Source organism: Lycium barbarum, chromosome 5 (genome assembly GCF_019175385.1).
Source record: "Lycium barbarum isolate Lr01 chromosome 5, ASM1917538v2, whole genome shotgun sequence".
NCBI lineage: Eukaryota > Viridiplantae > Streptophyta > Magnoliopsida > Solanales > Solanaceae > Lycium > Lycium barbarum.
The window spans coordinates 15,022,225-15,044,526 of record NC_083341.1 but is presented as its reverse complement, the minus strand read 5'-3'; the positions used below and the strand labels follow the sequence as shown (position 1 = coordinate 15,044,526).

The 22,302-nt window shown below is 36.6% G+C and overlaps 1 protein-coding gene across 1 annotated transcript; it reads right to left on the bottom strand.

Moving 5' to 3' along the window:
* Nucleotides 1-7,703: 7,703 nt before the first annotated feature.
* LOC132639227 (lysine-specific demethylase JMJ25-like) lies at nucleotides 7,704-9,907 on the bottom strand. The gene is made up of 6 exons (XM_060355695.1): nucleotides 9,818-9,907; nucleotides 9,625-9,732; nucleotides 9,212-9,303; nucleotides 8,972-9,128; nucleotides 8,350-8,892; nucleotides 7,704-7,739 (listed from the first exon to the last, which is right to left on the bottom strand). The coding sequence occupies exons 1-6, from the start codon at nucleotides 9,905-9,907 to the stop codon at nucleotides 7,704-7,706; spliced, it is 1,026 nt and encodes a 341-aa protein (XP_060211678.1).
* Between the last annotated feature and the right edge of the window lie 12,395 nt (nucleotides 9,908-22,302).

The window sequence follows — 22,302 nt, the reverse complement described above, 5'->3', positions numbered from 1 at the left end:
AAATTCTTTAAGGAAACACAGTTTTCTGTGGGCTCGAAATAAACACATTGTTCGTTAGTTTATGTAACCATATTACAATTTGATTAACAGGAATCACAAACTTAAAGAATTTAATTAATTATACTTCTGTTTCATCTAATATTCTGTTCTGGTTGGAGACTAAAATCCTCGAATTTTCTACTCCAATAATCTACTCGATTCGAAGATATAAAAACTTCATCGAGATTATTACTTTGTGTGTTCGATTAGAAGAATATAAAAACTTCATCGACGTTATTACTTTGTGCATTCTATTTATTGATTCTGGTTCTGTTTTGTTGTCAAACAGAAAAATGGTTGATATCATTGTCGAGAACGCTACTGGTTCTGGTGCAAAGACTGTTGCCTCTTCCAGTCGCACCACAACTGTTCCTGTGATAGTTGCGGCAGAGAAGCCCGGAAAGTTTTCTGGCATAAACTTTAAACGCTGGTAACAGAAAATGTTCTTCTATTTAACAACCCTCAGTCTGCAAAAAATTATTAGTGAGGAAGTTCCTGTTCCACCAGAAGAGACTCCGGACAACGAACGTTTCATCGTAACGGAGGCATGGAATCATTCTGATTTTCTATGTAAAAACTATATTCTCAATGGGTTGGATGATGGTCTTTATAATGTCTATAGCGGCTGTAAGACGACTAAGGAATTATGGAATGCTTTGGACAAGAAATATAAGATCGAGGATGCTGGGTTGAAAAAGTTTGTTGCTGCGAATTTCTTGGACTTTAAAATGGTAGATAATAAACCTGTCATGTCGCAAGTCCAGGAACTTCAAGTGATTACACATGATCTGCTTGCGGAAGGAATGGTAGTCAATAGAGCTTTCCAGGTTGCGGCCTTTATTGAAAAATTGCCGCATTTGTGGAAGTATTTTAAAAACTACTTAAAGCACAAACGTAAGGAAATGACATTAGAAGATCTAATCGTCCGTCTTAGAATTGAGGAAGACAACAGATCTGCTGAGAAGAAGGCCAATGGCAAACAAGCAATAATGGGGGCAAACATCATTGAAACTGCCCCTACAAGTTCAAAGAAAAGGAAGCGGGCTTCTGGAGGGAAGAATGTTCCAAGCAAGAAGAAATTCAAAGGAAGTTGTTACAATTGCGGCAAAATTAGACACATGGCTTCAGACTGTCGTGCTTCGAAAAAGGATAAGAAGAAGAAGAAAGGTCAAGCCAATATGGCTGAAATGAATAATGAAGTGTATAATCTATGTGCCATGTTGTTCGAATGAAACTTGGTAGGTAACCCGCGAGAATGGTGGATAGACTCGGGTGCTACTCGCCACGTGTGTTCTAACAAGGAATTCTTTTTTTCTTATGATGCAGTTGGCCCCAATGAGACGATATTCATGGCCAATTCTGCTACTGCCACAATCGAGGGAATAGGCAACATTGCCTTGAAGATGACGTCTGGAAAGATTGTGACGCTTAAGAATGTCCTTCATGTTCCAGAAATGCGGAAGAACTTAGTCTCAACTTCACTACTAGTCAAGAACGGATTTAAATGTGTTTTTGTTTCTGATAAGGTTGTTGTTAGTAAAAACGATATGTATGTTGGAAAGGGCTACCTCACAGAGGGCCTTTTGAAACTCAATGTAATCTCAGTTGATATGAATGAAATTTCTCCTTCATCTTATTTACTTGAGTCAAATAGTTTATGGCATGCACGTTTGGGACATGTTAATTATAAAACATTGCGAAAAATGATTAACTTAGAAATACTTCCTAAGTTTGAATGCAATAAGTCCAAATGTCAAGTATGTGTCGAATCCTAGCATGCTAAGCATCCTTATAAGTCTATTGAAAGGAATTCCAATCCTTTAGACTTAATTCATACCGACATCACCATCACACAGTGGGAAAAAGTACTTTATAACTTTTATTGACGATAGCACTCGATATTGCTATGTATATTTACTTAATAGCAAAGGTGAAGCTATTAATGCATTTAAACAATACAAAAATGAAGTCGAAACACAACTGAACAAGAGAATCAAAATGATTAGAAGTGATAGGGGTGGAGAGTATGAATCTCCCTTTGAAGAAATATGCTTAGAATATGGAATTATTCATCAAACTACTGCCCCATACACCCCACAATTCAATGGAATTGCCGAAAGAAAGAATCGAACGTTGAAGGAAATGATGAATGCCTTATTAATAAGTTCTGGTTTACCGCAAAACTTGTGGAGCGAAGCTATCCTTACAGCAAGCCGAATACTCAACTGAGTGCCCCATAGCAAAACAAAGTCCATTCCATATGAAAAATGGAAAGGTAGAATGCCTAGCTTAAAATATTTCAAAATGTGGGGGTGTTTAGCCAAGGTACAAATTCCTAAACCCAAAAGGGTAAAAATTGGAACAAAAACCATTGATTGTGTCTTTATAGGATACGCCACCAATAGTAAAGCATATCGTATTCTGGTTCATAAATCAGAAAATCCCGACATTCATGTTAATACGGTTATGGAATCTGATAATGCTGAATTTTTTTAAAATATTTATCCGTATAAAATAGAATGTGAGTCGTCTAGTGAAAGACCTAAACGACCCCGGGAAGAAACAAAGGAAAATATGCCTAACGAAGAGAATCCAAGACGTAGCAAACGTCAAAGAACATTGACTTCCTTTGGTCTAGACTTTTTGACATTCTTAGTAGAGAATGAGCCTCAAACTTTCAAAGAAGTAATGTCTTCCTCCGAAGCACAATATTGGAAAGAGGCAATCAATAGTGAAATAGAATCCATATTAAACAATCATACTTGGGAATTGGTTGATCTTCCTCCGGGAAACAAACCTTTAGGCTCCAAATGGATTTTCAAGAAGAAAATGAAAGATGATGGCACTATTGATAAATATAAGGCAAGACTCATTGTCAAAGGATTCAGACAACGAGAAGGTCTTGATTATTTTGATACATACTCACCGGTAACAAGGATAACATCCATTCGGGTGTTGATAGCGTTGGATGCGGTGTATGGACTCCATATCCATCAAATGGACGTGAAAACAACATTATTGAATGGAGAGTTAGAGGAAGAAATATATATGGATCAACCCGAAGGGTTCATAACTCCCGGAAAAGAGAAGAAGGTGTGTCGACTTGTTAAGTCACTTTATGGACTTAAACAAGCACCTAAACAATGGCATGCAAAATTTGACCAAACAATGTTGGCAAATGGATTTAAAATTAATGAATGTGATAAATGTGTTTCATTAAGAACGTTCCAAATCACTTAGTCATTGTTTTCCTGTATGTTGATGATATGTTGATAATGAGCAAAGACATTGCCGACATAAATGCTACTAAGCGTATGCTTGCTAGCAAGTTTGATATGAAAGACTTAGGAGTTGCTGATTTAATTCTAGGAATTAAGATCCATAGAACTCCTCAAGGTCTAGCATTGTCCCAAACTCACTATGTTAAGACGGTACTTGAAAAATTTAAGTATCTGGATTTAACGTTGCAAAGATTCTGATTGACGTGAACCTTGCTCTTACAAAGAACCAAGGTCAAAGCAAGTCTCAGTTAGACTATGCTCGAGTGTTGGGAAGTTTAATGTACATTATGAACTGTACACGACCAGATATAGCTTGTGCAATAAGTAAATTGAGTCGTTACACAAGTAATCCTGACCAAACTCATTGGATGGCAATGAAAAGAGTTTTGGGGTATTTACAATACACCCAAGACTATGCTTTGCACTATAATAAATATCCTGCGGTAATTGAAGGATATAGTGATGCAAATTGGATCACCGGATCATCTGAAGTCAAATCCACAAGTGGATATGTTTTCACCATTGGAGGAGGAGCAGTTTCTTGGAAATCATCCAAGCAGACATGTATCGCTCGATCTACAATGGAGTCAGAATTTATAGCTTTGGATAAAGCTGGTGAGAAAGCTGAATGGCTACGGAATTTCTTGGAAGACATTCCGTTTTGGCCTAAACCAATGGCACCTATATGCATACATTGTGATAGTCAAGCTGCAATAGGAAGGGCTGGAAGCGTCATGTATAACGGAAAATCTCGTCATATACGACGAAGACATAATACCGTTAGACAATTACTCTCTAATGGAATTATCACAATTGACTATGTAAAGTCAAAGGATAATGTGTCAGATCCACTTACAAAAGGCCTAACTAGAGAGGCGGTTGATAAATCATCAAAGGGAATGGGATTATGGCCAAGAACAAGTCATAATAATGGTAAATCCACCTAGCTGACTGGAAATCCCAAGATCTAGGTTCAAGGAGATCAAACAAAGTTATGAATGACAGTTCAACATTGTCGTCAAACTCAATCCATTCTCATGATAAGACAATGTTCAGGAACAAGGATAAAGCGCAAAGGCTTTTTAATGGTTTCTAAGTTTGATACGAAGTATATCAAATTGTGTATCTACAGGATGACATGTTTAGGAATCACCTATGTGAGCGTGAAGTGGAAGTCGCTTCAAGGAGAATTAGAGTAAGGCCAGTTCTCTACACACTTATGAAACCAGGCGGCGTTCAAGGCTGAAACGAACACAACAATGAGAACCAAGAATGGTTAAGTGTGTGACATATGTTGTCTAGATATACATTAAAGATCGACGGTTAAAAGATATCAAATCTACCGATTGATCGAGTATATCCGATGTATGTTCACTATGGAAAGTTCAAAGGGAAACCTACTTACCCAGATGCGGTTAATCCTTACCTGTAATCACACAAGTGTTTTTAGGCATGTTGCATATATATCCATTCTCCATTCATGTGGGGGATTGTTAAGTTTAAAGTCCACAAATGCATTAAATGAGGGACTTTAAAGGTGAAGTATGAATTGGAAAATTGAGGGAAACAAAAGTGGAGGGAAATGAAAGTTTGAAAAACAACCTTTCAAGTGAACACTTCTCCCACATTGGTGGTTGAAAGTGTTATGTGTGTGCTTATATTAAGCAACACATTCTCTAGCTCAAAAAGGGTTGAGAAGAGGACCACCCCTCGCGTCGTCATCGTCGCTCGGCTCGGCTTCGGCTTCGGATTTGGATTTGGATTTGGATTTGAATTTGGTCAAATGATCTGATTGATTGATAATCTTTTTGGACCAAATTTATTTTATTTCCATTTTCGTTACTTCATATTTCTAATCCGGATATTAATTAATTCCCGCGAAATTAACTTAATTCATTAAATTCGCGGAATTATTTTTTCCCAACGGATTTTTTTTTCAACGGACATAACGATGACCAACGGTCATCTCCTTCACCGAACAGGCACTTTCATACCTGTTCAGATCACAATAACAGGCTATAAATTTTCAGAGGCTTCGCCTCATTTCTTTACACACTGAAAACTGAAAAACTGAAAACACTTTTGTTCTCTGAAAAACGCAATTTCCTTTCCCCTCATACTGCATTCTTTTCAAAACCAAAAATCAGTAAGTGTCGTGTGATTACTACCATTCGTTGAGTTCGCTGAAATTCTGCAATTTCCATTGCCGGTATTGCAGAATAGAATTGCATTCTATCCTGGGAAGAATTAATCCAAACCTTTGGCAACTGTGAGGGGATTAAATTCTTTAAGGAAACACAGTTTTCTGTGGGCTCGAAATAAACACACTGTTCGTTAGTTTATATAACCAGATTACAATTTGATTAACAGGAATCACAAGATTAAACAAAAGGAAAATAACATAGGATAAGCAAGCAAACATTTGATGAAATAATAGTCGAATGGGAAACATTGGACCTTTATTACTGAAATTTTGTTACAACTCTGTTGCGTATTATGAAAACAGAGGAATTCAAAGATCTTCGACGAGCTTTGACATCGACGAGATACCGCCGACAATCGGAAACCTTGACCTGTACCTCAAGCACAAAACTCAATATGTGTCGCAAAAATAGAAGAAACCCAGGCAAACAAACCTTTCAAAGCTGGGTTCTGGGGGTTTTGGGTGAGTTTATGTTTGCTGTTCATGGTGGTGTTTGGTGGCTGGTTTTTGGTGTTGTTTCAAGGTGGGGTGAGTAACTAAAACTAGCAACAAAATGGTGAGGTGATTCACTTTTACATGGTGAAATATCATGAAAGGATAATGCTAGCTTCAATGAAAAAAAAAAGGACGAAGGAGCTAGGTATGGAAATTGTCAATAAGAGAAGGCTACAACTGTTTTTTTTTTTTTTTTTTTGGGTTCCTCTAAGTCTATTAGAGCATAGCTGCTAAGTTTTTGTTTTCTCCTTTGCTAGCTGCGGCTGATTTCTTTTGGTGTAGCGTAGATGATTGTCTATGTTAGGAAATTAGGTGTAAGCTTGTATGCCACTTTTAGCTTAACTTTTTTAAAATGTCCTTGGATATTCTTTTTCTCAAAAATGGGATATGCCATGGATATGGATAGAGTGGAATTTTGCCATGTGATAGGCTGTCTGTCATTGGTTTGATTTTCTTTTTCTTTTGATTAAATAAAAACACCAAGATAAAATATTAATAAACTACTTTTAAATTAAAAAAATAAGAAAAATCATTACACTAAGGAAAAATTTAAAAGCTAATTAACTAAATAAACTAGATTAAAAGAAATCTATTTTTTGTTATTTTTCTTTCATTAAAACACAAAACTTGTACTCTAGAAATAGTAAATATTTTTGTCCCTCTTCTTATTTTTCGTAAATAAACTTACTAAATAAAAATAAAATTAAATCGACACTTCAAGATTAAAATTAAAAAAAATATTTAGACACTAGAAGGGAAAACATCTCAGGGAGGGTCAAAAATCACGTGTCTGCATACGTGGCCGCTTAACTCTCACATAATGCAGTGAACAAGTCACAAGGCTGACAAATACAACAATGAGATAAGTTCTTGAACTAAATCCAATAACACTTGCCAGAGAACAAAAAAGAGACCAGTTATAGAACAAATGAATAAGATCCCAATAATGACTTCTGGTCACGTGAAGTTGAACGTTTTAAGCTACAATAGGGCCACAATTGTGTTTTATGAAGACTTTGAACTACAAAACTATGGCTAGATCCATATCCAGAGGCCAGAACGGAGAAATCAGTAGACTTGCCTAATCATGCGGTTATTAGGATATCGCATAAGGTGCAACAACGTTAGCTTGTGTTTCGCAGTTCTAGATAAATGACAGGACAAACCTTCTTTGTTTATCGACAAGCACGCCACAGAACCAGGGGCGGATCTACAGTAGCGGGTGTGGGTTCTCAGGAACCCACATCCGCTAACGTAGGTCCTATTATTATATTGAAAATTATAGTCAAGTATAAGTATTTTCAGTTTGGAATCCACAACTAAATGATTGATGGTTCAATGGCAAAGAAGGGGACACTTGAAGGGGATTTTTGTCCAAATGTATGCGGGATCCATTCCCGTTGGAATCATTTTTTTAATTCAAATTTGCTTCTTCTTTTTCCAGCAAAAGAGTAACCCACGTTTTTTTTTTTCTTTTTTTCCAGAATGCTCTGATTTACTTGTGGGACTACACTAGGTATGTTGTTGTTATAATTTTTTTTTTGAACCCCCAACCTTAAAATCCTGAATCCGCTTCTACACAGAACCATAGGTTGCCAGCTCAATCCCAATGCATTATCAAGAACGGTAGTTACAATCATTGGTTCACAATAGTGTTTCATTAGCTTAAAAAAGCCAAAAAAAAATTATCCATCATGAAAGAAAGCACCAAGCATATACATCTGCCAAATGATGACAATTCAAAATGGATGCTTGAGAATCCCCCACGCTGACTCTACAAGTATCATCAAATTACTTTGACTAAAAACATAGTACTAAGGCACAAAAAGCAAAAAAGAATCATCCATCATAAAAGAAAGCACCAAGCATATACATCTGCCGATATGATGACAATTCAAAATGGATGCTGGAAAATCCCCCACCCTGTCTCTACAAATTAGTATCATCAAATTCCTTTGACTAAAAGCCATGGTATTAAGGTACAGTCATAACATTAAACTTTGTATCAAGCATTAAATTTTGATCTAAACTGTAAATTGATTGGTATTTCAGTTTGCAACCTAACTATATTGTCATCACGAAAACCAGAGCTGATGCTAACACAACACGGATGGTGAGATTCTTCACTATAGTTTTATAACTAGAAAACAATTTTACTAAGATATTTAGTTGTCTAGCTAAATTTAAGAGCAAGGAAACCATAAATTGATGCAAATAGAGATAGGGATTACCAAGATGCATAGGGTTACCCCCCCCCCCCCCCCCACACACACACACACAAAAAGAGTAGATAGTTTTGCTTCATGTATCGTAGGGAAGTATTAAACTGACCTCACACCAATCCAAGCAGTTGATGGCACTGACATCCAGATGAAGGGGATGGTTTATGTTCTTTATCTGGCGACACGCTTGCCACATAACCATAGGCTCCCAGCTTAACCCTGACGCAGTCTCAAGCACATTACCGACAATCACAGGTTCACCTTTCAGCCAATGACACTGGAAATGCTTCAGATCCTCCTGCTGAAGATCTTTAGCGGCTGGACAGTACAAATAATTGTCATCTGAATTGTCAGGAGATAATGCTTTACGCAATTTACTTTTCTGCATATCAGTTTCATCAACTAATTGTATACATAAGCATGACCCCTGAGATATTTCAGGCATATGTTCCAATTCACATCTTTTGGCAATATCTTCAGCCTTTGCCAATAACTCAGAGACCGGATATTTTGACTTTGACAACAGGCACTTCAGCTCTAAAATTCCCTTACCACATCCACCAAAATTCTCTGTTGGACAAGAGATGCTACCATCTGCATTGGATTTCCATTCACCCGCTGGACCAATAGAATTCTCTGGTGTCCGGCTTTTCTTTTTTGATGAAGTATTATTCTTAGTCTTTCTTGAAGTTCTATTTTAGTATTTGGTACCTAATCAGATGCCATATCACCATGCAAATAAGCATTCCCTTTGTTAGTGAATTCAATGATGACTTCTTCAACTCCCTTAAGGTGACCATCTCTAAGCTCCCGACAAAAAGGCAGAGATCATACGAACAGCTGGAACAATTTCTGTGATAATCAACAATGGATGTTTTGCAATTGTTGCTGCAGAAAACATTGCTCAATTTAGATTATTTAGAAATCATTCCAAAAGGTTGACATGGAAAGAAGATGTTCTTCATGTTTACCAGTACATTCGCTCATTCTCATGACACTTCCCCTTCTGCAGATTTATCTTTGACACCGGTGATCCTGCCCAAATAAACAAGGGAAATTCTAGCTACAATAAGAACCAGATGATAATGCATGAAACCTATGACACAAAGCTATTCTTCCTTATCTAGGAAGCAGCAATTATGTTAAAACATTCCCTATTTAACATTAAAAATCCTTTTAAACTCAACCCTTTGCAAATATATGGAAGAGAAATGACTATTTTGTTATCTTTTCTAGTTGTGCCATATATATCACCTAACAGAATCTAAAATGCATACTAAGGGCTTGCCAAAATGAAAAGAATATGGCATAACCCTTACGACATCTAATCTTTAAAAAAGATAATGTAACCTTAAATGATAGCTTCAATCTCCATCTCCATCACTTGCTTTGCACTGAGTTTTCTCAAGAAAGGCAACAGCTTTTGCAAGATAAATTTTGAATACTGAACCTGTTCTTCTTTGTTAACCTCATATTTTAAATTCTTCAAAGCCTGCAACCATTAAAGCGTAGCATATACGGTTGACTTGCAAAATAGGAATACAACTTAATAAAAGTGGAACAGCAAAGAAACCAACCCTTATAGGCCCGTCCAGACGCAAGCAGGCTTTGCAATTACACTTTTGCCGACAAACAGGACAAGGCTCGGTAAAAGCTTCCTCACCCATCCCAGGGTACCTATTTTTGATCATAAAGGGAAAAGTTCGTCATGAGAAACCCGAATAGAAAACTACACGGACGTGAATTGGTGTTGAGGTTGATAATATAAATTAAAGCAAACTAGATTGGATACATATAAAGCTTCAAGTCGTTAAAATGGTCTTCATGCTTTGCATCTTATCAGTTGTGATAATTGCAATATCTCATCAAGAGATAAACTGCTCAAATAAAGCCACAAGGAGCAGAGTAATGTTTCTTTGCAAGTCCAACTTACAATTAAAAGCTCACAAAAGTTAACTCACATAAATGAACACAACCAACAATATACTCCCTTCGATTTTATGTGTCTTAGTTTGATTAAGCATGTTTAAGAATGTAAAGAAGACTTCTGAATCTTGTGATGTGGTTTTAAACAAAAGGCGCGTATAACAAACCAAAACTATCCTTTTCAGTCTTAGCCATGTCATGCTAGTCGTACAAAGGAGTGTCATTAAGGGTAAAATGCAAACTTTAAAACTAATAACTTATTAAATATAGAAACGTGTCATTCTTTTCGAAAAAAGACTAAAAAAGAAAAATTAAAACTTTTTGGTGCCATGTGGTCATGCAAGGAACACAGGATCGCTTTGTTCTACAGCTGGTGCACCGAACAACCCTTCCTTTGTCATTCCTCTAGCACTGATGACACATATCGGATTCAATCTCATTCCCCTGCCATTTTATGAGACAATTTAGTGTTAGTACTCTCTCATATTCTAGAGGAATAAACTAAGGGTGTGTTTGGTATGACGAAAAATGTTTTCTATTTTTCCTTGTTTGGTTGCACTAAACATCTTGAATTTTTAATTTTTTTTTTCCTCCGAATGTTTTCCTCAAAAATTCTCAAAAATTTTAGGGAAAACATTTTCTGGATCAATAAAAACACACCAACGCATCCCCAATCTCATCCCCGTACTATCCACTCACCTCCCCCCTCCCCCCACCGACCCCTAACTCCACTCACCCGCACGCCCAAACCCCACCTCTAGTTTACTACCCCCCGCCAGCTACCTCACCCCTTACCACTACGCCCACCTATCTACCACCCCGCTCCCCCCGGCCTACCCCTCCACCTACCACCACCACCCCAGTCTTTCCCCTGCCTACTCCACCTACCCTTCCTCCATCACTAGAAGTTACACTCAGAATTCAAAAACCTCATAGTGTTTTGCTTTGAATACATCTACATGCTCTTAAAATGACATTTTCTGACTTGCATACTAAACACAAATAAAATAAGCAAGAAAATCACTTATTTTCCGGAAAAATATTTTCTTGGAAAACATTTTATGTCATACCGAAACACACCCTAAATGATCATTTATTTCAAATGTAGTGCTCAAAAAGTTCAAAAATTTCGTACATTCTCATCCTTCCTCTTTCTATTTCGTTGATTTGATGCATTCTCCACATCATCTTTCGACCTCTTTTTTCCTACTATTATTTATATCTTCTTCATCCAATGTAGTCATTTTTTGCCTATATTCGCTTAACTTTTCTTTAGCTATTTGAGTTGAAATCCTACAACTCACTTCATTAGCTATTTCAGGTGTTATTATTATCATCTGAAATAACCAATACTATTTCCATTTCTTTGTCTTTCATGGAAATGCTTCCACTTTCACTTCTACTTTTTAATTTTTTATTACAAACTTGTTCAACGACCTCCATTGAAAACCCCCCTTCGTTTTTCTTTCCTCTTTTTCTCGGTAGTGAAGTCAGTTTCAAAAAGTTTACAAAATCTTGCCGCTTTTATATACGAAAATAATACTCCCTCGTTTTAATTTGTTTGTCTCGTTTTGACTTGATCCTGAATTTAAATTAGACTTTTGAATGTAGTATATTTTGTGGAATATACTAAAAATGTCCTTTAATATGTGCTCTTAAACACTCATGTGAAAAAATTGAAATTAAAGAGTTGCCAAAAAGAGAAAGATGTATTCTTTTCTAAACGGATTAAAACTGAAAGCAAGACAAACAAATTAAAATGGAGTGAGAATTTGAACATAATGTTTAGAGGTCGTTTGGTAATCAGGATCAAAATACTAATTCCAAAATAAAATTCTGAATTATTATTCTCCTAAAGTTGATATTAATTTTATGCCAAAATCTTAATATAGTATTTATTGCATACAAGATATGGCATGAAAAAACTTGAAATTATAATCACATGATATCCAACTTTGTATTTATCTTAAATAATTTATTTAATAATAAATAAATTATTAATTTAGAATTTAATAATTTCAAAAGGTTTAAAATTCATAACTCATAAACTTCAAATTTCGAATTCACATTTATCTATCACCTCCTTGTTTACACGCCACTGAAGAATCGCCTCGTAATTTTCCATCACACACGACACCTCCTTATGATGCACTTCAACAATATGACTTTCACGATGCTGGTATTCGAAATGATCAGATTCAATGAAACATGAATTGTGTTTAACTACCACAATGTGCCATTAAGACTACATAGAAAAATTAATTGAGTGACTGAATTTCATTCAGGTATTAGTTTTTAAATTTTTTTTAATTCAGGTATTATTATTGACCAAAAAAACACACCTAAGTGTTATTGGAACTCAAGTCCAGACTAAAAGTGATGTGTTAACCACCACACTGTCCAGCCCATGATGTTTTACGACTAGTTAGCTTTCCCACACAATCCAAACTGACCTGAGATCATTTTTTTGTGCGGAGTGTCCTTCAAATGCACTGGTCTTTAATTTTTGGCCCTCAAATTAGTGGTCTTTAATTTTTTGCCCTTTCACCTAATATCATAATGCTTGGAGTTCGAAATTCAGCTTAGTAAAAAAAAAAAAAAAAGAAGGATAATTTCGCAAAGCAGAGTTTTGTAACAAAGTTAGGCCTGTTCGGGCCAAAATTAGGCCTTAAAGCAGAGTTTTGCCTTCATGTATAAGGCAAAACTCTGCTTAAGGTAGAGTTTTAGCATGCCTGAAGGCAAAAGGTAGAGTTTGCCTCAAAACTCTACCTGACCAAACTCTGCCTGAAGGTAGCAAAATTCTGCCTGAGATAGAGTTTTGCAGGCAAATCTCTGTCTTGCAAATCCAAACTCTACCTTGCGAAAACTTTTTAAATTTTTTACTGAGCGGGGGTTCGGACCCGAAACCAAAGGGTTCTAACTAAGGGCAAAAAATTAAAGACCACCAATTTAATGGACAAAAATTAAAGACCACCCCAAAATAAGGGCATTCCAGCGAATTGCCCACCTGAAATCAACTAATGATGTAGGGGTTGAAGAGCAAATGGGCTTTGTTTCTATCTACTACCCAAAGGGGAAGTTCACAAATAACCGTTTTTAGGACCCTATTTAAAGAGTGGACGAAGTTACAAAGTTTTTAAAGTTTAGTGCCACATTATCAAATTCAAACTTGTAGAATTGAAGGTACAATTGCAGGTCTAAAATTTTAAACTATTGTCTTTCAAGTCTGAAGTTGGAATTGCTAAAGGCTTGACCACTTCACAACTTTAAATCGACCTTCGGGCTGAAGTTTGAAAACTTCAAACTGAAAAGTTTGAAGTTGGGAACTAATCAAGTCTGAATTCAGATCCAAATATTCGAAGTTTGACTTGAAGAAATTGACACTTTGAGGAAGATTTTGATGCAAAAGAGTATTCATTAAGTAGAACAGAACATAGAACTTAAGAGTATTCAATCTTGCAACTTACTTTCTTCCTTGATATTAATAAAAGTGTCGGGCGATCTCCGTGGACTAGGATCACATCGATCCGACCATGTTAATTATTATGTTTTTATCGTTTTCGCGCTAACAATTGGTATCAGAGCCTATAGGTCGTGAGATCTAGGAGACGAGGAGACTATGGCATCTATAAAGTTTGAGGTAGCGAATTTTGATGCGCAAGTAATAACTTCAACATCTGGAAGATCAAGATCATAGCGTTGTTATGGAGAGAAGGATTAGTCTATGCTTTGGACGGCTCGTATCCGAAAAATACGAAAGAGGTCGAGAAGTAGAAGATTGAGATGGATGCATTTAGCGCAATTCAATTATCCTTATTAGACAGCGTGTTATGTGAAGTCAGTACCGAGAAAACAGCTACGAGTTTATAGAAGAAACTTGAAGATCTCTACCAGAAGAAATCAGTAACAACTAGAATGTTGTTAAGGCAATGTTTACACACTTTCAAGATGAAGACAGGTACAACTTTACAGGATCATCTTGATGCTTTTAATAAATTGGCTATGGATCTTACTCATGTTGATATTAAAGTGGGAGATGAAGAACTAGCATGCACTCTACTATTTTTATTATCACCGGCGTACAAAGACGTAGTTAATTAATGATGTACAGTAAGGAGGTGGTCACGTTACAGATGGTAAGACATGCATTGAATTCAGATGAATTAAGAAACCATATCAACAATTGTGAGAAAGAGGACCATGGTGAGGGTTTGACGGTTAGAGGTCGCTCGAGCTAAAGAGAGGAGAGGCAAATCAGTAACTAGGTCAAAGTCTAGGAAAAGGGTGAGCAGGAAGGATGCTGAATGTTGGGGTTGTCATTAAAAGGGTCATTTTGAGAGGGATTGCCTGAGTAAGAAGATTGATAAAACAATAGCCAGTGCATCTACGGTTCAGGTAGCTCAGACATCTGGAGAAGATTATGTGCTAACTGCTTCAACAGATGACATTCAGACACACAAGTGGATTTTAGATTCAGCTTGTACCTTTCACATGTGCTTCAGAAAAGATTGGTTTACTAGCTATGAGCAGACGAGTGGGACTGTACTTATGGGTAACGATGTAGCATGTGAAATAGCAGGCATTGGTTCAGCCCGTATGGTGTCATGACGGCATCATAAGAACATTGTCTAATGTTCGACATGTTCCTGATATGAAAAAGAATCTGATCTCTCTTGGTACTCTTGAAAAGCTCGGATATAAGCATGCGGGTGAAGGTGGAATCTGCAAGCTGACCAAGGGTTCTCTGGTCTAAACCTGTCAAGTGGGCCGAGCCGGGCTTGGCCATAGTTAGTGGGCTGGGTTGGGGAGCGGGTTGGAGGAGGGAAAGGGGTGTGCGGCCCAGCCCCTTACCCGAGTAAGGGTACATAGTGAGCTAAGTGGGCCGAGCCGGATTTTAGTTAGTGGGCCTGGCCGAATTTTAATTATTTTTTAAAAAAAATTCTAATACTAAAATTTATTAAGTTTGATACTTTAAAATCTAGTTGTTGTCAACTTTATTTTAACCATCAAGTTCCTTAAATTATACTTTGGCCCTATTGTCAATCTATAAATACCATTTATTCTTCTCCATATTATCTCACAATTTCCTACTCTCCTCTTTCCCTAAATTTCCTACTCATCTAAATCTCTCTCTCTCTCCCCTCCCTCTTCCAACTTCCAAGTTCAAATTTCAAAATTTAAATTTAATGATAATGATAATCCCCCACCTCCTCCTCTAGTTCGAAGATCAATTTCTAGTCCGGTGTGATTGTATTTTGAGCGAGTAGATGAGGAACATGTTAAATGTCAACATTGTGGTCAAATATATCTCCATAAGTCTGAACCAGCTTTTGGGGGTACCGGTCTGTTACGTAGGCACTTGGACAAGAGGCACAAAATTGAACTTTGAAGTTTATCTCTTCTTTAAATTTCTCCATTGATGCTAGCGTTTTGAACTTTTCATTTGTAATAAGTTAACCGCTCAAGTTTGTATGTTTTGAATTTGCAATGTTATCAATTTAAATTTGAAGTTTTATTTTAAATTACTTATGTAGTCTTGTATCACATTCTCAACTTTTTATAATTTTTAGCACTTAAATAGCCGTTGGGAGTCTTCATTCTAACAACATATTCAAGATATACACAAATATACCATTAACATATACAAGATATACATAAATTAGGAAACTTTTTTTGCTATAAATAAGCTAATCTTTTTAACCCCCCCCCCCCCCCCCCCAAAAAAAGTTGAAATGAAATCACACAGTAACTAAATGGGAACAATGCACATGAGTTTTGATAATAAACCAAAGTTCTTAATTTAATTATCTCATCTGATCCTAAGTCCTAATGTCATTTGCAGATTGTCACCTCTCCATCATCGGCGGAGACATTTCAAATACGCTAAAAAATATTTAATTATTATTGTTATATATAAAATATTTGAAACTAATAAGATCTTAGACATTGGTTGTTCTATATTTTCGTACTTCATCACAATCTATCTTCCAATTTCTTTGTGAGTTGATCCTTTTATTTCATTTAAACGATTTTGTAAACTCAGCTATCAGTAGGGATGACTGATGACACAACATTTTGACATAACTATCTTCCTTTTAATTATGCTAATTGATTATTTTTATAATAATATCCATGATGCTCAATAGTGTTATTATATTAATTTGCTCGAATCATGTTCATCAAAAGATATTTTCTCTGCCGCCATAATTTTTTGTGTTACTAACTTATTTTTTACAGCAAATAGGAGATAAAGGAAGAAATGGTGAAAGTTACAAAATCTATCATATATATGTAAAAATGCTTGTTTATGATTTTTTTTTTTAAAATATTAATTCGAAGTGGGCCGGGCCAGGCCCTCGGTGGGCCAGAACCCGGGCTGTTGGTGTGACACCCCAACGAGGGGCATGATGGGCTCCGACCCATAGGTTGGGAACCACCTGACTTAACAGTTACCTTGAACAACATATAACATAACTCAAAGAATACCTACACGCAGAAAGGGCCCAACATAAAAATATCCGGTAATCCAACATATATGTGCATATGCAAACCAACAAGGTCGCTACAACATCACGAGTATCATAGAGCCGGCAAGGCTACATAACTTGCTAACTATGTACAAATGTTTACAGACCTCTATGGAAATATAAACTGTAGGAAGGACGGGACAAGGCCTCGTCATACTCATATGTACAAATCAAAATATCATACCAAAATAGACTACGGCTCCGAACCAAGTGGAGCACACTGACTGTAGCTGAAGCAATATCCTACTGTGCTGGGCTGCTCGCCTGACTACCTAAACCTGCGGGCATGAACACAGTGTCCACAAGAAGAGACGTCAGTACGAATAATGTACTGAGTATGTAAGGAATGAATAACAACATAATACAGATATGAAAAGTAACATGAAATAAGAGAGAGATAACCTACACGTCTGGATAGGGCTGGGCATAAATACCGAAAACCGAAAAACCGAACCGAAACTTCAACAAACTGAACCGAACCGAACTAGTTTGGTTCGGTGTTTGGTGTCCACCGTAAAAAAACCGAAACCGAAATAGCCGAACCGAAGTTTGATAAAACCGAACCGAAAAACCGAACGCGCACCGAAATTTAATACATTACCCAAAAAAATATTAAAATAGTCCAGGCCCATTAAGTTTAAAGTAAAAAAAAAACTCAATTGTAATAAGTCCTCTTTTGAATTTGTATCCCTAATTTTCCACTTCAATTGAGAAAATCAGATATCCTTAACAAAGAAAGGTAACTAGGATGTGTCTTTAGGATTAATGTATGTCCTTTATGTCTTTTCTTAATTATTCTTACGGTATGTATATAACATCTAGTAATCCTATATCATGATTATAGTTTTCTGTTCTTGTGTATCCTGTTTGTTTGATTTTGATTTCAATTTATCAATTTAATGTTTTATTGCTTTTGAGAATATGAATTAGTGTCAATGGAATCGCTTCTAATGTTATATCAAAAAAACCGAATTGAAAAAACCAAAATCAAACCGAACCGAACTTTAAAAAATTGAAACCGAAAGAACCGAACCGAACTAGTTTGGTTCGGTGTTCGGTGTCCACCTTCAAAAAACCGAACCCGAAATAGCCAAACCGAAGTTTGATAAAACCGAACCGAAAAACCGAACGCCCACCCCTACGTCTGGATGCCTCTTAAGGCGGATGTCATACATGCTTAACTTTTTTTAAAAAAAAAACATTTTTATACATATATATAGTACCGTGCCCGACCATTAAGGCTCGTTGTTATATATATAGTATCATGCCCGACCATTAAGGCTCGGCGTTATCATCATTAGCCCGTGTCCGGGCCTCCCGCATCCGGGGCGATATCATAACATTCCCACTGCAGTGGTGTGCATATCTATGTGCCATGCCCGGCCGACTATAGCGCGGCTCGGTGTGAGAAAATACATACATATGTATATAAAGCATGCATGAGTGCCCCAATTAAAAGCCCCAACTATATCAGAGTGACGTAAGGTCGATAGCCTCCGATTATATTATGGATCAATCATCATCGTTTATCCCACCTTGAAGGAACAAGGGTCATAAGGTGAGATTACCAACAATGAAGGAAATTAAGAAATTGTAAAGTAAGCTCAATCATCTCATAATAATATAAAGCTCATGTACTTGGAAATCTCTATGATAAAATCATCTCCTAATAACATGAAATTCGTATGCCTTGGAGCTTTGATAAATAAATCCCTCATAATCATCGTCATGGTTATCATAAAAAAAATTATTCATCTTTAGCATCATAAAAACTTTAAGAGTCATGAATTTCTAACATTCTTGGAATTGAGGATTTTTATGGAATTCATGCATGGGTTTCTAGGAAACATCATAAGGATCATGAGATTCGTGAACTTCTAGCATTTGTGGAACCAAAGATATTATGGGTATGACACAAAGGTTTATAACAAAAGGATCATGCCTTTAGAAAGAAAGGGACTAGCCTTAACATACCTGAAGGCTTATTTCTCGACTTTCCAACTTACTTCCTGTCTTGAAATTTACTTAAGATTGTTCGCAATCCCGTAATCTACATATAAAACAATTCACACTATTATTAGACTCATCCTCACATGTTCGTCTTAAGCCTTTAATTCGAATCCATTTAGAATCTGCCGAAATTCGGGCAACATCTCCCCTGTATATATGCCTAGCCCGAAATCACAATACCAACAACCAGTAATAACAACAACCATACTAACATCAACAACAATATCATAAAGATTCTACAAGATAAATATGCATAATTTCACCCAAAACTTTCTTCAAACCTCAATCCATACGCCAACAATACCAACGTAATAATTATAAATCTTATTCTCGTAAATATTCCTAAATCAATATTAATAAAAGATATCCATACCTTACTTTTGCTAGAATAGCAAAATCTTCAATGTTTACTTGAATCCAAGTCAACTCCAACACAAAACAAAACTATAATCGCGACTATACGTTACTCGGACCTCGATTAATACTCCGTCACTTGAAAATTATGTAAAATCCTTACTTTGTGGTGTATATAAGCTCTCTTATGTTGGCTGAGATTTCTAGAGTATTTGGGAAGTTTCTTATGGAGAAAAAGATGGATTTTAGCCCTTATATAGTGGATTAAAGTCGGTGGGCACTGTAGCATTGTAGCAGTGCAGTCCCATGCTCTACCCGCCTAACTTGTAACGTCCATAATTCTCTACTCTGACGTTGTATCAATGGCTGATTTGTTGCATTGAAACTAGACTTCATGAACTTCAATTTAGGCTTTTGCTTTGCTTCAAAACTCCTCATTTACTAAAAGATATTCTTCCTCAAAGTTGGGCCAAAATTGCCCCTTATATTTTTCTCCAAAATTCCAAAAACTTAATTTAATTTACTTGCTCTCCAATCCTCCCATAGCTTACTATATGAACTTAAACCCTCATAACCAAAAAAGAATTGGTGCACATGTTCTCGCATATCCTTGAAAGTAACTCCAGTATCCAGACCTAAAACATCCAACACTTATAAATCTTAACGTACGAAACTACGGGGTGTAACAATTGGTGGACCGGGCTACCGGGCTAAATGGAATGTCCAGCCCAGCCCCCTAATTTTTTCCACTAGCCCAGCCCACCACCCTCTTACCAGGTTGGGGGCCGGGCCGGTTATGGGCCGGGTTAGATGGGCTGGTCCCGGGCTGACTCAGCCCAATTGACAGGCTTACTCTAGTCATGTTAAAGGCCAAACTGGAAAGTGGTCTTTATGTACCTATGGGCAGCACCATTCTAGGTACTGCGAACGCTGCAACCTCACAGTTATCAGATGATGACAAGGCTAAGATGTGGCATATAAGATTAGGTCACATGAGCGAGAGGGGGTTGGTAATTTTGAACAACCTAAACCTTTTGAAAGGTGAGAAGATTAGTACACTTGATTTTTATGAGCATTGTGTCCTTGGAAAGCAGAAACGGGTCAACTTTAGCACGTGAAAGCACAAAACAAAAGGGTTACTTGACTACATTCATTCAGATTTAAGGGGTTTATTTCAGGTTCCATCCAAGGGTGGAAAAAGGTATCTTCTTACTTTCATTGATGATTTTTCACGCAAGGTTTGGGTATACTTCTTAAAGGCTAAAAGTGATGTCTTTGAGAATTTCAAAAACTGGAAAACATTAATTGAAAATCAGTTTGATGGAAAGATTAAGTGTCTTCGAACAGGTAATGGCTTGGATTTTTGCAATGAAGGTTTGATAATTTCTGCAAGATTCATGGTGTATTGAGACATAGAACTGTTAGGCATACACCACAACAAATGGAGTAGCTGAAAGGATGAACCACACTCTTCTTGATAAAGGACGATGTATGCTCTCTAATGCCAAGGTGCCTAAGGAGTTCTGAGTGGAAGCAATAAATACTGCTTGTTATGTTGTTAATCGTTCTCCAGCATCAGCGATTGACTTCAAAACTCCAAATGAGGTATGTTCAGTTAAACCGTTTGATTACTCGTACTTAAGAATCTTTGGATGTCCCACATATTATCATGTAAGTGACGGAAAACTTGAACTTAGAGCTCAAAAAGATTTATTTATGGGATATGCTGAAGGGGTAAAGGGTCTAGAATATGGAGTTTAGATCCTCTTAAGTTTATAATTAGTGGAGATGTTACTTTTGATGAGGCCTCTATGCTTGATCCTGGAAAGACTTCTATTGAGTTTGCAGGGTAGAAAGTTCTTACAACAGAAATGGTGGAGGAAAATGTGAAACTCACTGAACAGGAGGATCAAGTGAATCAGGTGGAGTAAGATAATGAAAAAGCTCACACAGTAGTACTTGAAGGTGAACCATACAGTATAGCTACTGGAAGGGACAAACGAACTCCTAAGCCTAATCCAAAATATTATCTTCAGCCTTCGCAAGCTAATCTTGTGGCCTATGCATTAGGTACTGCCTAGGAGAAAATAAAGGATCTGGAACCCTCAAGCTATACAGAAGCTACTATGTGTGGTGAAGTTGATCAATGGCATTTAGCCATGACCGAAGAGATGAAATCTCTGCACAAGAACCAGACATGGGATTTGGTGAGTCTGCCAAAAGGGAAGAGAACTGTTGGTTGCAAATAGGTCTTCAGAAAAAAGGATATTCCGGGTGTAGAAGATGCTAGATACAAAGCGAGATTGGTTGCTAAGGGCTTTTGTCAGAAGGAGGGAATCGACTACAATGAGATTTTCTCACCAGTTGTGAAGCATAGCTCAATTCGTTTGTTACTAGCTTTGGTTGCCCATTATGACTTAAATCTTCATCAGCTTGAAGTCAAGACCGCATTCTTACATAGTGAACTTGAAGAGGTGATCTTCATGAATCAGCCCGAGGGTTTCCTTATTGAAGGAAAAGAAGACCAGGTTTGTCAATTGAATAAATCTTTGTATGGTTTGAAACAGTCACCACGACAGTGGTACAAGATATTTGATGCATTCATGATTACTAAAGATTTCTCGAGAAGTGCATTTGATAGCTGTGTGTATCACATGACGGTATCTGGTAATTCAAATATTTATTTACTATTATATGTTGATGATATGCTTATTGCTGCTAATAGTATGACAGAGATAAATAATTTGAAGAAACTGCTAAGTAAGGACTTTGACATAAAAGATTTAGGTGAAGCTAACACTACAAGAAAATTTCAAAATTGTGACAGAACTTTTGAGACGGAGGAGTCTGTCACAAATTGTCATGGAATTTTGACGGATTTGTGACAAATTAACCTCACCTAGACCAAATTTTTAAAACAATTTTTTTTTTCTACAAACATTTTGATAGTGACGGATTTCTGACAGAATTGTAACAAATATTTAATATAATTTTTGTGACTAAAAAATTTCCGTCACAAAGTTAGAGAAATGAGAATAAGTGACAACAAGTCCATCACTAAATTTGTGATAGATTGTTCTTTCCGTCACAAAAATGTAAAAATCTAATAAAACAATAAATCCTTAACTTTGTGACAAACTATTTTCGGTCGCAATTAATTTTTGACATCTTTTCTTTCACAATTTTAGAAAAATTTGGAAAACTTTTCAACTTTCCCTCAATTTTTTTAACATTTTTCAATTTTC

Excerpts from the sequence above, each read along its gene's own strand:
- LOC132639227 (XM_060355695.1), bottom strand. The coding sequence starts at position 9,907 with ATGGGTGAGGAAGCTTTTACCGAGCCTTGTCCTGTTTGTCGGCAAAAG. Across the intron at positions 9,733-9,817 it reads GTCTGGACGGGCCTATAAGG|GCTTTGAAGAATTTAAAATA; the intron begins GTTGGTTTCTTT and ends TAATGGTTGCAG. Across the intron at positions 8,893-8,971 it reads AGGGAATGCTTATTTGCATG|AAAAGCCGGACACCAGAGAA; the intron begins GTGATATGGCAT and ends TCATCAAAAAAG.